Raw genomic sequence first — 17,304 nt, 5'->3', positions numbered from 1 at the left:
GAGAAGCAGGCCTCCTGCTGAGCAGGGAGCCCAATGCGGGACTCGATCCCAGGACCCTGGGATTATGACCTGCGCCGAAGGCAGACTTTCAACAACTAAGCCACCCAGGTGCCCCTCAGTAATGTCTTTGACATTCCTTCCATGTCAGAGATCTATCCCCCCTGCCTGGTATTCTAGGGGTGAGGTGAAGGAATGTATCATTAAGTTACCAAATCTTTCTCTATTGATGGACATTGAAATTGTCTCCAATTTTCACAGTCATAAATAATATCAAAATAGACATCTAGACACACTTGCCCCGACACATGCATGTCAGGATTTCCGAGGGTAGATATGAAGTCCGGGCACATGACACGTACTCCTAAGGACTGCCAGATTTTTCTCCAGGAAAGCTATACCGATTGACTCCATTACCATCTGGGCATGAAACTGCCCTGTCCCCCATATCCTTGCCAGTGCTGGACATGATTGGTCAAAATAAAATATGAATTCCTGAACTTGTATTCTAGTTCTTGTAACTGGATGCTACTATATTTACTTTCTGAATATTTTTTCTGTCATTGAGTTTTCTTCCCTTATCTTCCCTAAAGTCCCAGTTCAATATACGCTTATCATACCACCTGACTTCCTACTCCTAGGTATTTACCCAAGTGAACTGAGGACCTCTGTTCCTATAAACATCTATATGCAAATATTTATAGCACTTTTATTTGTGTCTGCCAAAAATCAGAAACTGCCCAAATCATATGCAATGGGGTAATGGATAGCCAGACTCTGGTACATCCATACAGCACAATGCTACTCTGCAGTAAAATGGAACAAATTCCTCATGCATGTGGCAATACAGATGACTCTCAGTCGCATCACGCAATGAGAAAAAAGCCAGACAAAGGAACATAATGCATGATTCCATCCGTATGCTGTTCTGGAAAAGGCGGAGCTGTAGGGACAGAAAGGAGATCAGCAATTGCTGGAGCCTACAGGTGGTGAAAGGAAGGGACTGCAAAAGGTCATGAGAGACTTTTGAGGTGTTGGAATGGTTCTAAATCTTGATTGTAGTGGTGGTTACACAACTCTGTGCATTTGTCACAACTCACTGAAGTGTCATCTAAAAAGGATAAATTGTAATTGGGCCCTAAAATCAATGGGTAGGAATCTAAGATAGTTCCTGACATTGATTAATTACTCACTAAATGGAAGACCTATTACTTTGCTATGGTTTTATTTTATTATTTCTCAGAATGATGATTTCTCTGGAGCAGGAGTAAATGGTTTCAAGTCCAGGCTCCCCCACTTACCTGCTGTGTGACCCAAGACCAACTATTTTTTGTGTGTGTGCCTCAATTTCCTAATTGGGAAAACAGGAATTAGAACAGTGTCTACCACACAAGTTATATTATATGCAATAAATAAATTAACATATGCAAAGTGCTTAGATATCTTGGCCTATGGTAATAGATTAGCTACCACTTATGATATTGTAAAAATAGTACTACAGAATATGGCTCACTTGTCCCTGCCCAGTTGACAGATAACTTCAATTAGATGTTAGTAAGATTATATGCAAAGGAAAAAAACAAGGGACAACTCAGTGTTATTGAAGATTTCTTTTCAATTAATGATTCTGGGTAGATTTCCCCTCAAAAGCACTATAATTTCCATATTCTTGAAATACAGATAAAGTTTGGAAAATCAGAAGGCTTTAGGGTTTATCTAGTTCCAATTCAACCCATCCAAAATATTCCTTTCAAGTGAAATAAGATCTGAAAACTTCAGATAAAGCACTTACATTAGCCTGTCAAAGGAATGAACCAAAAATTCTATCCGTATATTTTAATGCACTGTGGAGGGGGGACTGCTTTCCTCTGGAAGACCATACTTAATGAAGCCATTTCCCCTTCTGTGGACATGTCTCTGTCATCCATAACCACGCAGTCAAACACTGATTTAGTTAGCTCTTTTATTCCTCAATTATCTCCTTGCTGATATTACATTTCTCTGTAATATCTAAGGATAGTCTTTTATGTCCTTGCTATCTGTGATAATGGCTTTGAATCCCACTTAGGGGGCAGGGGAGTGGAGTAATGGCCACTTGTGTTCCCTCCCACGCTCATAATTCTATAGAGCATTTGCCATTCAAGTTCTATAATTGAGGCTTTTAAATCAGACAAAGAATGCTGCCTATGAAGGAAAGAGGAAAGTTCTAGAATTTCTTTTTCACTTAATAAGAAAGATTCGACTACACAGAAACACAAACTACGTGATCTCCTTTTTGAAATATGTTTTCCTACTTGAGATGTTTGTGGTACTTATAATGGAAGATGCCTTGAATGGGTTCCATTCTATCCGTCATGTCTAGAAACATAAACACCATAAAATGTGGAGTCATTGCTCTAAAAATGATAGTGTTTTTCTCTACATGACTTTTGGAAATGACCCTTGATCTAACAAATAGAATGGGGCCATGGTTGCATATTCATCTCATCTCATTTCCAAAATTTGATAATTTTGCTTGGACTGATGTTTGCAGGCATCTTTGGGCTCACATTAAATACTTAAGCATTATTTCCTCTGCCATTTTCTCTGCATGAACTAAAGAGTGATTCACTTATGTTGTGTGTGGTGTCTTGGAGGAAAGTTGAGCTCTTAAGTAATTAAACTTGTTCACATGTTATTTATTCTTGGTGTATTATCCACAGTGACAGTGAAACATTTCATGAGTGTTATGAGCAACATCGTAAAAGCCCTTAGACTTTGTCTTTCATCCTGGGTGATTAAAGTAATTCTGAAGGAAGGTCGTGCTCAAGGAGAGCTGGGACATCAAGGAATGGGGTATCATCTGTTTTATTACTCCATATTTTACTCCCAGTGAACTGGTAAACAATTAAAATTCAAACACATCAGTGCATATAATTTAGTTACTCCCAAAACACCATAAAAATGTCTCCCTGATCAATAATTGCTTATTATGACATGCATTTGTTGTGCTGGCTGCCAAGGTATTCAGCTATTTGCTTTCTAAAAGTATAGAAAGCAAGCAAGGCTCGTCAGCCTGTGCCGTTACAAAGAGCGATCCAGCTGTGGAAATCACTGAGCCACTCCTGAGCTGTGACACACACCCTCCCATCCCCATGAACCCACACCCTGCTGAAGCCCCAAGGCCAGGGCTTTCACGAAGCCTACCCTGACCTGGCTGGACGAAGTGGCTCCCTTCTGTGAATTTTCAAAGCCTGCTGTTTGTATTTCTCTTGGAACTCTTGTCATACTCTACACTGCACTCTTTTTTTTTTTTTTTTAAGATTTTATTTATTCAAGAGAGAGCATGTGAGTGAGAGAAAGCAAGGGCAGGGGGCAGAGGCAGAGGGAGAAGCAGGCTCCCCACCGAGTAGGGAACCCAATGTGGGGCTTGGTCCCAGGACCCTGAGATCATGACCTGAGCCAAAGACAGATGCTTAACCGACTGAGCCACCTGGGTAGCCCTCTTGTAGAGGGCCTCTTGCATTCTGATGACTTTTCTGAATGTTTCTCTCCCCTATTAAATATGTATTTCTCACTAGATTATGACTTCACGGAGGACAGGGACTCCCTTAAAGCTAGGACTTTTGTGCATTCCTCTTTGGTGCCTTATTCTCAGGAGATAGTTTATAGACACATGTTGAATGGGAGAATGAATGAAATGTTAGCAAACATCCATATCCTGTTCCTTAAGACAAGTTGTTCTTGGATCTATCAGACCCAACAGCATCTTTCTGTGTAATGAATATTTTATAATACCATCTTTGTCACCCATGAACTTTCCCATTTTTAAAAGTTAATAAAATGTCCCAACTGTTACATAAAGGAGAACTATAAGAAGCATAATACATTAAATAGCATGTATGTAAATATGCAAGTTCTTGGACACAACTCCATCAGAGAACATGATGAAGTAGCTCTTTGCAGCTGCGGGAACCATCACTGCGAGTATCACACTTACAAAAGCAGATGACAACAGGTGTATTGTGTGGGTGACTCAAAGACCACAGGCAGCATTGCTGTTAGTAATGTGATTTTCCAAAAGCAGGGAAAGCTCTTGGTAGAGATCGAATCATCACAGAGTTTAATTCCCCCTACATTTATATGGTAGTTGTTTTGCTGGAAAATTCGGTGCAAAAATACTGGGGGCCTGGCTCACATATTTACAGGCTGGTTTTTCACCTCCATGAAAGACAGGATATTTGATAGTTGTGTTGGATGCTGATAGATGTGTTGGGATCATTCTTCGTTGTGTGGGATGCCCCAGGCATTTCAGGATGTGAAATATAGTAGTACCTCCCGGTCATTGAGACAATCAAAAATGGAAGCATTAATTACCCTCATTGAGAATCATTGGTACTAAGCCATCAGAAAACTGAAGTCCCAAAATCCAATCCAAACCACAGTTTTAGCTGCACGACTGGGAAAGGTAATCCACTAAAAATTCCTAAAAGGGATAGCGTGGAATGGAACAAGTTTAATGAGGACAGTAACCTCACTTGGGTGTTAATTGGTCTTTTGGGAGAATTCTACAAGTGAAATCCTAAAGTGAGTGCTTCTCCAAGTTCTACTTTTGCTTTTGGTAAGAAAGTAAATTTCCCATATAAAAATGATATTATTCACAAATAAAGATGTTAGAAGACTTTAAATTCAGCATCTCCATAATATATGGTCATCTAGATGGTAGCACTTGCATTGGGGCTGCGTCTAATGGTATTGCCATTGCTACTACTAATAATAACTGTTATTCATTGAGCTGGTAGGTGATTGTCTTAGTTGAGATGGTCTAGAAGCTGAGCCTGAGGTAGGGATTCAGGTGCACATGATTTTTGAGAGTGTCCTCTTTAGGAAAAGCCTGTAAGGGAACGGGGGAAGCAAGACAGAGAAGCAGAAGGAGTCAACTCAGGATAAGACTGCAGATAAATTCTTGGCCAACATACAGGGTGCCCCGGAGGGACCACAGTACAAAGTTTTCTCACTGTCCAGCTTTGAGGCCAGGTGTGGGAATATTGTACCCCTTATCAGTCAGTCATTGCTCATAGCCACCGAGCCAACGTGGGAAGTTAGAGGGCTGGCAGGTAGAGGGAATCACTCTAGATGTCTAGATGTCTCTGGACATGAGGGCTCCTATGTTCACAGCAGCTACAGTAATGGATGCACAGCCTGGTAAATAGGACCCACTAACAGAATTATTATAACGCCAGACAATCTATTCTTCTCCTTTTGTTTTGAAACAATCTCAAATACCCAGAAAACTTGCAAGTATAACACAAAGATCTTTTTCCCTTCCCCCAAACCATCTGAGGGTAGGTTGCCAACCTAATTCTCCATTACCCCCAAATACTTTAGCGTGTAATCTCTACAAACAAGTCCTTGTTTCTTCTCCACCATAATTAGCATATGGCCATCCCATTCAGGAAATTCACATTGATACATTATTACCATTTAATTCTCAAACCCTATTCAGCTTTCACCAAATGTCCCAAGAGTGCCCTTTAGAGCAAGACAATCTAGTTGAAAGGCATGTATTGCACTTAGATGTCACATGCTTTTAGTATTATTTACTCTGGAACAGTTCCTGGATCTTTCTTTGACTTTTATGACCTTGAGATCACAGGGCAATTATTTTTTTAGACATAATAATCCTTCCATCTGGATTTGATGATTGTAAAATGCCCAGTTCCTCACCAAACTTTCAGTTTATTTGTATCAATATTGAATCATAGTTTCCTATTTTATTCAGTAAGTTTGAATCCAGTTCTGTAGTTTATTTTGATGCTCATATTGTCCTCACTTTGACCAGTGTGAATCCCTCCAACTGGTCCTTTTGTCTTTTTCACATGCCCTCAAACAGCCATTGATCCCATCCTTGCTTTTGGTTACAAGATATTCCAAGCTGATCTTACAGTTTCCTTTCTTCACCCCTGGATTCAGCCATTTCTCCAAATAGATCTGACTCCTTTTAAGTGGAAAGTGGTACTTAGAAGCCAAGCTGCAGGTGTTGAGTGTGCTCATTGCTATTAAAGTGTCACTCCTCCCATGTCTTCGCAGTGAACAGTGGTAGTGAGTGTGTGTGTATGTGTGTTTGTGAGTGTGCACGCGCACATGTACATGTGTTCTGAAAACCATGAGTTCATGTTGATACATGTAATTCCAACACGACATCAGAGTATTCGTTCTAATTTTCTTCCTTTCCATATTTTTATCCCTTCTCAGGTAGTGGAAAACATGACTCTTATTGTCCTTATGATGTTTATTTGATTAATCCTCTGATATGCAACCACTTTCAACACCACTCCCCATCCCCATACAGTCACCCTCCTCCTAATATGCTGGCTCTGACACTAACACCCTGTGACAGGTACCGTGGATGGGCACCATCCACACTGTGTGGCTTGCCCTGCACTGATACCAAGTGCCAGGCCACCCCTCCATAGAGACACACTTGGCAGGCTGCCCCTCCAGGTGCATGCCCTCTTTGTTCTATGCAGAATGTCTACTCTGTTACCACATGCCAGGCTCTTCCAGGCGTGGGCGCCCCCCTCAGCCCAGGTGGGTTCTGATTCTCCATGCCAGGCAGCCCTTTGCTATGCATGTTATCCTCCCCCTGTTTGGCCTTCAACTTCCCATTTTGGGCTTCCTCACCTACTCCCCATCCTGAGGCATGGAGGATTGCCATGTTCTGATGGTTTTAGTGCCAAATTGTATGGGAGGGATAGGAAAGAAAGGGAAGGGAAGGAAGGAGAAAAAGATGTATGTGTATTTGTTTCCAGTCATCACACAGGCTTTCAAAATGAGCAGTGTTACTCCGTATTTCACCCTTGAGGAAACTGTGACTCAGAGCGATGAAGTCACTTGCCTACGGTCTCATGGCCAGTATGTAAGGAGGCAGCATCTGAACCCTGATCCCAGCCTCTAGAGCCAAATTCTGTCCACTCAATACTTTCTCTCAAGACTTTGGTCTTTAAAATCTGTTTGGTCTTAGGGTGCCTGGGTGGCTCAGTTGGTTAAGCATCCAACTTTTCATTTCAGCTCAGGTCACCATCTCAGGGTCCTGGGATCGAGCCCCATGTCAGGCTTCTCGTTTGGCGGAAGTCTTCTTCTCTCCTTCTCCCTCTGTCCCTCCCCAAGCTTGCACTCTCTCTCTCTCTTTCTCTGTCTAAAATTAACAAATCTTTTCAAAAAATAAATAAAATATGTTTGGTCTTCATGTGGTTCCCAAATATACAACAGTAGTGTTTGGAGAAAAGGAATACAGTTCTCTTCAGAAGCAGTAGGTTTGTTCATTTTAAGAATAGATTTCCTACCACTTGGCCCACTTCCCTCTCTGTCTCTTGTCTGCAGAGAGGTTCAGCAGGAGCAGGGCTTTATTTGGCTCAGTTGCCCACGTTGGGTAGTGAGGCTGTGGTTTCTGGTGGCCAGTGTCACTCAGTAAGCAGCCTCACTACCTCCCCGGTGGTGGTTTCTGCCTTCCATGGCTGGCACTTTTAAAATGAGTCATCTTTACATCCTTGCCACCCCTTATCCTCTCCCCTAGCCAGCTCTACCCCTGCTGCCACAAGAGAGCTTTGTGACTTTCTGAGACTTCAAAATGGGGAAGTAGATGCTAAATCTGGAATGAGGAAGGGGAGAAACATTTGCTCTGGTTTCAAACACACAACCATGAAAAACTTCAGTCTTAATGCCCCAAATGCTGAGGGCTGGTGCATATAGAAAGTTAGCATATATCTATGTTGTGAACTTTTAACACTATTCTGTGACTCATTTTCTTAATGCCTATTTGTCAGTGTCTCTGGGGTTCATTTAAGTAACTCCAGAAAATGTTCAAACAATGGAAGACCAAAAAAGAAAGAAAGCATTTGTTTGCATAAAATAGCAGAAGAGCAAGAGCCAAATAAATTTGACTTCTCCCAGATCTAATTTCTTTGGAAGAAAATTGGTTTGAATGCTTCCAGATATAGTGTATGAACTTTTTCCTCATAAAATCTTAAAGCTGGGCAAATATCCTAGAATTCACCTCGTGTTTATATGTCATTGATGAAGAAACAGAGGCACTGAGGAAAGTGACTAAGGGTGATGGGGGCAAGTGCAGAGCTGTAATTGTGTGTGTGTGTGTGTGTGTGTGTGTGTGTGTGTGTGTGGTGTTCACTTGTCAGTAAATACTTGGAAATAGGTATACTTTATAAGATAAGAAATAAAGCTAAGGCAGATATGGTTCTGGTTGTCAAGACACACACGGTCTTAAGTTAGGCTGCTTCCTGACTTTTATTTCTGTGGCCCGAGCAGGTGGCCTTGTGAGGAGACATGTGACATTGAACCTTTGGCATCAATACCCTTTGGAGTGTACAAGCCCGAAGGAAGGCCAAGGGCAGATACCAAAGTGTGAAAACCATGTTTTAATTCACTGTTTGCATTCCATTTTAGAATTAATTCATTAATCAATTTTTAAAGGCGGGGAGGGGCAGAAGGAGTGGGGGAGGAGAAGTTTAAGCAGGCTCCCCAGACACGCCCAGTGAGGAGCCCGAGACGGGGCTTCATCTCACAACCTCGAGATCATGACCTGAGCAAAATCAGGAGTTGGACGTTAACCCACTGAGCCAGGCGGCCCTAGAATTAATTTATAGTACTTAATTCCTTTGGGAAGTTTCCCCTTAAAACTGGATCCTTCAAGAAAAACAGGCACAGATTCAGTGTATTTTAATGACGAGAGTGATCTTAGGACACAGCTCGCTATTTACCACTACTTTGAGCTGGGCACTTTTTCCCCAAGACATTATATTCCATGTAGCCTTTTCTTTGAACTCTTGGAGAGAGTCCCCAAAGGCCATTTTATCCACTAGCAAAGCATCCATCCAGCGCACACATGCATGTTGCTGGGGAAGTTTATGTGGATGAGAATCACTTTTAAAAAGCTAACACGTTCAAAAAAAAAAAAAAAAAAGCTAGCAGGTTTATGAAATCCCATGTGGGGCTCTCTCTCAAAGGTCTCTGCTCTTAGAAAATATTATAGTAGAAAATAAATTTCAAAAAAAAAAGAAAAAAAAGACATTTTGCTCACACGTATATCTCTTCTTCTTAACTGCCATTTGCACACTTAAAGCAACTGGAACCAACATAATTTTCTTAAATATTTTAAGTGGTTAATTACGTCTGGGGAATTGTTTGAAGGGGTCCCCCAAAATACTTTTTGCTAATTGATGTTTATGAACAAGATGATATATTACATTTTATTTATTTGGTTGGGGTTTAGGAATTCTAAGCCTGAGATTATGCTGCATATTTCTCTTGAAATCTTTTCTCAATGCTCACTCTTTTTTCCTTACTTGGAGTGTACCTTACTCATTTACTTACTTTCTTCAGTTCCCCAATTGGCGTGCTGTACCCCCAGCCCCGTGAATACAGGTTTGGGCTTAGGGCAGTACAAGCGTCCAGGAGACCCCGAAGATGACCATTTATAGCAGACAGTGACTCGGATTAGTCACCAAGCCCATCTTGCCCCTCTTTGGGGGGCCATTTCTTGTCTCCTTTTCTTCAAATTGCTTGTCTTGAGAGCACAATAAAATCTAAGGACAGAGCTGGTTCTCCCTGTAGACAACACTGGGACATCTCCTTTTTTTTTTTCCCCTTTAATTAACTTAATCAGTGACAATTGATTGGATACCAAGTCTGTGCACAACCCAACACTTCGCCCTCCCAAAGAGTTATAAACTCCGTGTGTGGATCATTGAGAGTAACGCTCCCACATCTCCTGCTCCATCTGTCTCCTGCTTGATCTGCCTAATAAATCCTTACTCATTTCATATCCTTTACCCACTCGCTCAGGAGTTTTTCTTTTTTTTCTTTTTTTTTTTTAAGAATTTATTTATTTATTTGACAGATGGAGATCACAAGCAGGCAGAGAGGCAGGCAGACAGAGGAGGAAGCAGGCTCCCCGCTGAGCAGAGAGCCCGACGCGGGGCTTGATCCCAGGACCCTGGGATCATGACCTGAGCTGAAGGCAGAGGCTTTAACCCACTGAGCCACCCAGGTGCCCCTCGCTCAGGAGTTTTTCTAATAGCGGGAGAAATCAAGCCACATGGGTGCGTGGCTGTGCGGTTGACTTTGCAGCCTCTTTTCCAAGAAGACCTTGAGTCATAAAAACGGGGAATAGGCACGTAGGTTTCTCCAGTTGGTACCTGATAGCCTCTATCTGTTGCCTTTTTCACGATGGTCTAATTTCTTTCTCCAGTGACAGGGCTGGCCATTATCTTTGAAACCCTTTTCATAGCTACACAGTTTTGAAACCCCACTTTGATGGCGTGCACAGGGTGGGGATTGAGACTGTTAGCAGAGATTTTCGGCCTGCCCATCATTTATTTCTATTTTTTTCTTAACCATGTCCCGCCTTTCTAATTCACTGTGAAGCACGCTGATGGGGACATTCAAAGTTTTCCTCTATTTTTAATCTTCAAACGATCTTTATTTGCTGCTCTGCACATTGCTAGATTTATTTCAGCCTCTTAACACTAGGGTCATAGTTAAGCGTCAGCTTGGAGCCAAATAGCCCGCAGCTGAAATGACCACACCTCCAAAGTGGCATTTTCCCAGACCGTTCCTGCCTTTAATAACGAGCCAGCCAGGAGGCGAGTCTGTATCTCGTTACAGCAGAGCCTTGTATTAGGCCTGGTGCATAATTAGATGTGAGGAGTCACAATCGGTCCTCTCTTTGCAAGATTTCTCAGTGCTGCATCTGCTCCCAGCCATTACTTTTATTTTTAATCTAACGCATTTGAACCTCTCTCTCTTTCTCTCTCTCCAAATTACGTAACAACAACAACAACAACAAAGAAACCAAGGCAGTCCGGAGATCGGTGGCTTTAAAAAGTCTGGGTCCCGAAGAGATTTTCACAAGACGCTGCAGAAACAGACATTTGAGTCAGAGTCCTTGGAGGGCCGTGAACCAAGCACACAGGTATTTTCTAGCAACAAACATGGTTACCAGGTTACTGCGCTGTTCTGCCCAGAACATGATGTTGGTGTTTGAACTAGAGAAAGGGTTAGACTCAGAGAATGTCAGAGGAGGAAGAATGCTACTGGCTGACTCAGTGGGTTTCTTTTTTTTTTCTTAAACCTGTTTGTAGCTGTAGAAGTTGGTGTTCAAAGGAGGACCCGCAAGTTCAATAATGAAAATAGGTAGAATTGGAGGGGGATGCCCTCCCCCCATAACAATTCCTGAGGAGACACAGTGGGGCCTCTAAGACAGGCTGAGGACTGAGTGAAAATTCACACTGTGGCCAGTCTGCCCAGTTTCTCTTCATGATTTTGCCACATATTAACTCTGTCGCCCCAGGCAGGATAATTAACCTTTCTGGGCTTCCTTCCCTGGAAGACAGGATGATAATAAAGCCATCTCGTTTTATTTTAACTTTTATTTTTAGTTCGTCATTCCATTAAATTTTTTTGAGTTCATTTAAAAAATATATGTATGTAAGTGAGTTGTATCATCTGTACATGACCTTTCAGGAGGGGAAAGGAGGAATTAGGAAATATTTACATGAAAAAGGAGTGTTGGGTATGGAGACCAGCTGGTGTAAAGAGAGTAGCGCCTTAGAAGAGCTGCTTGGCCGCCATCTTGGTCAACCGTTGTTTGATCTTGGGGAAGACACTTTACCACCTGAGTCCGCTCAGTGGGAAATAATGGGCTGCAGTGGTTCTCTTCCAATTTTGAATCTCAGCTCTCTGACTTTGACATTAGTTTGGTTTGAGAAGATTTAAACCCTTTGGGAAAAAATGGAAACAGCTGAGCTAACGAGGCAAAGTAGTGTTTTGAATCTGATACACTATGTTGGATGTATTTGAGTGATTGCTCTAGAAAAGGACAGCCATGGTTAACTGGAAAGTTTGAGAACTCAGGCAGAGGTTCTGTGGAGGAGTAGTTGAGCATATATACTGTGTGCGTCTGTTAAAACCACACAGCCACTGAAACCTTAGAAGAGAATGTTGAAACTATGGGAAATACTAATATGTTAACCCAAAATCAAGAATCCAACTCTTGAATTTGGTAGGAAAGATATGCCTACAGAAATATAGAGGGCAGTATCTTTGGGTACTAGGACTCTTGTGTCTTCTTAAAAAGTATTCTTTTCTCAATTTTATACTGTTTCTATAGCAAGTACTTATTAATTATTCAGGGGAAGCTGTCTTTCTTTAAAGCATTTTTTGACTTATTTTAGAGAGAGAGAGAGTGAGAGAGAGTGAGAGTGAGAGCATGTTCATGTGAGGGAGGGAGCAGCCGAGGGGAGAGGGAGAGGAAGAGAATCTCAAGCAGACTCCCCACTGAATGTGGGTCCTCACTTGGGGCTTGATCTCATGACCCTGAGATCATGACTAGAGCTGAAACCAAGAGTCAGATGCTTAACCTACTAGCCACCCAGGCACCCGAAGGGAAGTGAACTGTCTTAGTCAACTTGGGCTGAATAATAGAGTACAATAGACTGGGGTCGCTAAAACACCAGACATTTATTTCTCATAGTTCAGAGGTGGGAAGTTCCAAGATCAAGGTGTCAGCTGATTTCATTTCTGGTAAGAGTCCTCTTGCTGGTTTGCAGACACCTTGTTGTATCACCACACAGTGGAGACTGAAAGAGAACAAACTTTCTCATATCTCTTATACGGGCACTAATTCCATTCATGAAGGCCCCATCTTTATGACCTGATCACTTCCCAAAGGCCCTACCTCCCATTAGCCCGTTAGGCAGTAGGATTTCGACACATGAATATTTCAGGGACACAAATGTTCAAGTCCATAACACTAGTCACAATGACACCAAATAGTAACCGACATATGGGGTTGTTTGAGTATTAAATGAGTTAATATGTGTAAAGCATTAAGGTCAATGCCTGCTCACTCTCAGTGCCCATACCTTCTAAGTAAAATAAACCAGTCATGAAAGAACACAAATTATATAGTTCCACTTATGTGAGGTCCCTAGAGTTGTCAGATTCCTAGAGACAGAACATAGACTGGTGGTTGTCAGGGACTGTCAGGAGGGGGAGGAATGGAGATTATCTTGTAATGGGTACAGACTGTAGTACAGATGGGTACCAACGAAAAGAATTGTGGATGGTGGTTTGCACAACAGTGTGAATGCACTTCACCCTCCTGAGCTGTACTCTAAAAAAGGATGAAGATGGTAAATTTTACATTCTGTATATTTTACCACAATTAAAAAATTTTTTTAAAGAAAGCCAGGGCTCTATTCCAACTTGTCCATTTTATAAATAGGAAAAATAAAACAAAGGGGAAGAAATTTGTTCAAGTTTTATAGAGCATCTTCTGAAATTTAAAACACCTATGGAGTTTTAAGCTCTCAGGCTCTCCCATTATAAGCATCTTACCACGCTGAATGGTTAATGACTAGAGAGTTTTAATACCTGTTTTTCCAACAATGTGATCTTTACCGCCCAGCTGACTACTTAATCTGAGCCCTGCAGAGGAATCAGCCATCAGTTCCAAGGCTGAATATGGTGGGCTTCCTGAAACATGGGACATCTGAACTCTGTAGGAGATTTTTAAGGGATTTTTCATTGGGAATTTTGACTAAATTCAGTTTTTTTTTTAAATTTTTTTTAAAGATTTTATTTAGTTATTTGACAGAGATCACAAGTAGGCAGAGAGGCAGGCAGAGAGAGAGAGGAAGGGAAGCAGGCTCTCCGCTGAGCAGAGAGCCCGATGCGGGACTCGATCCCAGGACCCTAAGACCATGACCTGAGCCGAAGGCAGAGGCTTAACCCACTGAGCCACCCAGGTGCCCCCAGTTTTTATTTTATATCATGAGCAACTGAATTTTTCCTTGTCTTCGTCAGACAGAAGCCACACCAGGTATCTCAACAAAGGAAATATAATAGAGGGAATTGGCTAACCAATGTGGGAAGACTGAGAGAACTAAATGGGAGAATTCAGGTCGTACAGAAATAAGAGCTGGAAACAGCAGGCCATCCTGCGGCTGGGACCTGAGCAGAGGCTCTAAATCTGGATCTTTATTGCAATCCCCCGGAGGGCTTGCTTGAACCCACAGGGCCATGCCCCACCCCAGAATTTCTCATTCAGTAGGTCGGGGTGGTGCTTGATAATATGCACTTCTAATTAGTGTTTCCCAGGAGATGCTGAGGCTACTGGTCCCAAGACCACACTCGGGAACCACGGGTCTGGTGGGAAGAGTTTGGAGTTATCAGAACCTAGAAGCTCCAAAGATCCTTAGAGGATTCCAGTCTCTGAGGGGAGGGCCGGACTAGCTAGAGGCGGTGTCTTGGGAATCTCAAAGGAAATACCCAACGGGTCTGGGAGTCTGGACTTGGACCTCTTAGAAGGGTCTGACTGGCTGGTGCTCATACCTCCAAGGAGGTAAGATGAGGATGGTTCTGGAAGCGTCCAAACTCGCTGGAGGCCAGAGCCCACTGCCACGACCAAGGTTCCAGGAGCTGCAAGTCCCTTCTCCCTCTTCCGGCCATCCAGGCTCCCTCTAGCGCCCCCTATTGGCAGAACCCAAAAGGAGTGGTGGCAAAGCAGAAATGTGGCTTGCTGAGGGCCAGGCCCAGCATCACAGAACTGAGTATAAACTTTGGAACAGAGAGACAGTGGGTAAATGACCATCACCCCATGAAGCACCCTCATTTGGCGTGCTAACAGCACTCCATTAAGTCATCAGCTAGGTTGTAGAGCCAAGTAACACAAACATGGTTTGTGTTTAAGTGTTAGACTAATACTCATTGTGCAGAGATGCTCAGACAGTGAGACAACCGGCAACACCTTCCATGTCGCTCCCATTCTTGGCACCTTCTGAGTGGAACGGGGAGGCCAAGTTCCTGAATGTATGGAAGTTCAATACGTGTATGGTGCAACTCCGTGGTACACACATATTCCATAAAAATTAGAGGATATTATGGATAATACTGAATACCTTCCCTTTTCATATTAACAAGACAGTGTGCTGTGATCACCTTTCTCGTCCAGGGAAACATGTTTACTTGGGTTTTCTGCAGGTGGCTGCGTAACATCCCATTAGATGAAAGTTCCCAAATCTTTGAATGCTGCTTCTTTTGGGAGATATTTAGACAGTTTCTATTATTTTGTTACTACGATGTTCCAGAGATGCTCTTGTCCTCACAATCCTTGCTCACTTGTCCATCATATCCTTGGTATGAATTCTGGAGATGATCTATATTGACATCCTTTCAAAGAAGCTTGGTAAATTCAATTCCTTTTCCCAAGGCCCTCATAAATTCTAAGCCAAAAAAAAAGTATCAGTAATTAAAGTACAAATATTGATTACTGCTAGCACATTCAGTTAGGTAAAATTTATGATCTAGCAGAGTAACACTTTTATAAGGTAGATGGATGTCACAGGAAGGATGTTTTATAGAGAAATTGTGTAGTGACACAACCGTTTAGTAGAACTTGAAAACATTTTACCATTAGTTTTATAGTTATTTATAACAGTTCATCTATATTCTTATGATATATCACTGATTGTGGTTATATAGTCTTTGCCAAGTCTTTGCTTGGGTTTGCCATTCCCCATTACCGGAACATTCCTAATGGAATAAAGCATCCGCTTTGTGAAAGCTTTCAGACTCTTTTTTTCAAACACACTGCAGCTAAAAGAGGGATGCCCTTTGAATAGCAAAGGGCTTTTCTGCTTTTTGTTCTGGTGCTTTTTCCTACAACTGCTATGAAAGTCCTGCAGAAGAATATTCCCAGCCCCACATCCCTGTCTTCAGAAGCATAATATTCAGTCTGAGAATTTCTGGAAGGTTTCATTGGGAAGGCTCCTCTTGGGTCATCTTATTTTCTAGTTTCGACAACCAGCTTCTGAAGTTGAGATTAGGATGAGGTCCCTGCCCACACCAGTCCAGGCTCCTCTCTGTTCAGCCTCTTCCAGTTGTGTCCTGCCTGAGTGTGGGACAGGAGCGACGTGCCCCAGAGATTCGACTCCCCACCTCCGGAAGACAGCATGCCCCAAACGGATAGGAACACAGTGCTGTTTCTCAGGCCTCTCCTCAAGGACCGGTTTATCCACATCCGAGGAGTAATTACCTGCTTGCAGGTAGGAAGGAGACATTTACTTTTAGGATATTCAGGCCAGGAAGCAAAGCTGTGATTTTTCTCAGAACCCCTGGTTTGCTCAGAAGCCGCTTGAGGCCTGATCCTGCAGTCCTACGTGGGTGCAGGGGTGAGACCTGCCGGGTTCTCGCGTTCTCATTTTGGACCCACCGTCTCCCTCTCACAAGATGGGTCTCTTCCCGCAGGCACGTCCCCGCCGCTTAAACGTGCTGTGCGATGTGACTGGCAAAGGGCCCCTCACCGCCTGTGGCTTCGACCTCCGCAGCCTGCCGCCTGACCCGCGGCTGGAGAACCTCCTGCAGCAGGTGAGCGCCGAGGACTTCGAGAAGCAGAATGAAGAGGCCCGGAGGACCAACCGGCAGGCCGAGCTCTTTGCCCTGTACCCGTCGGTGGACGAGGTGGGTGTGACCCTCCCCGTGCTGGAGAGTTTCAGGGAGGAAGCAGAGTCTCCAGGAGACTATTATCTGGTCATGACCGGATAGCCCTGTCCAGATGCTTCATTGTATGATTTCTGGGCCGTTCTTTTCCCTAGGACAGGCCTGTGGGATAGCCTTCAGTTACTAATCAGTCCTGCCAAGAGATTCCAGTTATAACAACCAGGATTTTCATTGCTCTCTACAAAACACTTTCACTGACTTTTGTCTCCTTTCATCCTCCCAACATTTCAAGGGTCTGCAGGTAGTGACCTCACTCAGTGAGTCAAACCATTTAGTTATTTGGGGGTCTGTTTTGGGGTTAACCCAGCAAGACGTGTGTTACTTGAACTTTGATATTCTCAAGTGTTAAGATCTTTGTAAAAAATAATCTCTATGAACAACCCGAAGGGAATTGCTTTGAAAACATTCCAGCCTAAAATGAACATACCTGTGTTCTTTTTTTTTTTTTTTTTAAGATTTTATCTGTTTATTTGACAGAGATCACAAGTAGGCAGAGAGGCAGGCAGAGAGAGGGGGGAAGCAGGCTCCCCGCCAAGCAGAGAGCCCTATGCGGGGCTCAATCCCAGGACCCTGGGATCATGACCTGAGCCGAAGACAGAGGCTTAACCCACTGAGCCACCCAGGTGCCCCCATACCCGTGCTCTTAACGCATGAACTTCAGGATCCTTATTGCCCACTTTTTTCCATGTTGGAGCTGACCGAGGACAGTGCAATCACTTAGGCTTTGCCTTGTGGTCATTCTCTGGGGTA

General features: G+C 43.0%; 1 protein-coding gene across 3 annotated transcripts in view; it reads left to right on the top strand.

Annotated features, from left to right (window-relative positions):
• Positions 1-17,304, top strand: part of LOC111153567 (dedicator of cytokinesis 8) — a 178,860-nt gene that overhangs the window by 39,415 nt on the left and 122,141 nt on the right. For all 3 annotated transcript variants that reach the window (XM_022512673.1, XM_022512674.1, XM_022512675.1), the window contains 2 exons: positions 10,843-10,966; positions 16,303-16,515. In XM_022512673.1, coding sequence (XP_022368381.1) covers positions 10,843-10,966; positions 16,303-16,515 — 337 coding nt within the window. The remainder of the gene's footprint in view (positions 1-10,842; positions 10,967-16,302; positions 16,516-17,304) is intronic.

Source organism: Enhydra lutris, unplaced genomic scaffold, assembly GCF_002288905.1.
Source record: "Enhydra lutris kenyoni isolate GAN:26980312 unplaced genomic scaffold, ASM228890v2 scaffoldscaffold33, whole genome shotgun sequence".
In the NCBI taxonomy this organism is placed as follows: domain Eukaryota; kingdom Metazoa; phylum Chordata; class Mammalia; order Carnivora; family Mustelidae; genus Enhydra; species Enhydra lutris.
Note: the sequence above shows the minus strand (reverse complement) of the source record. Positions and strands in the feature narration are given on the sequence as shown.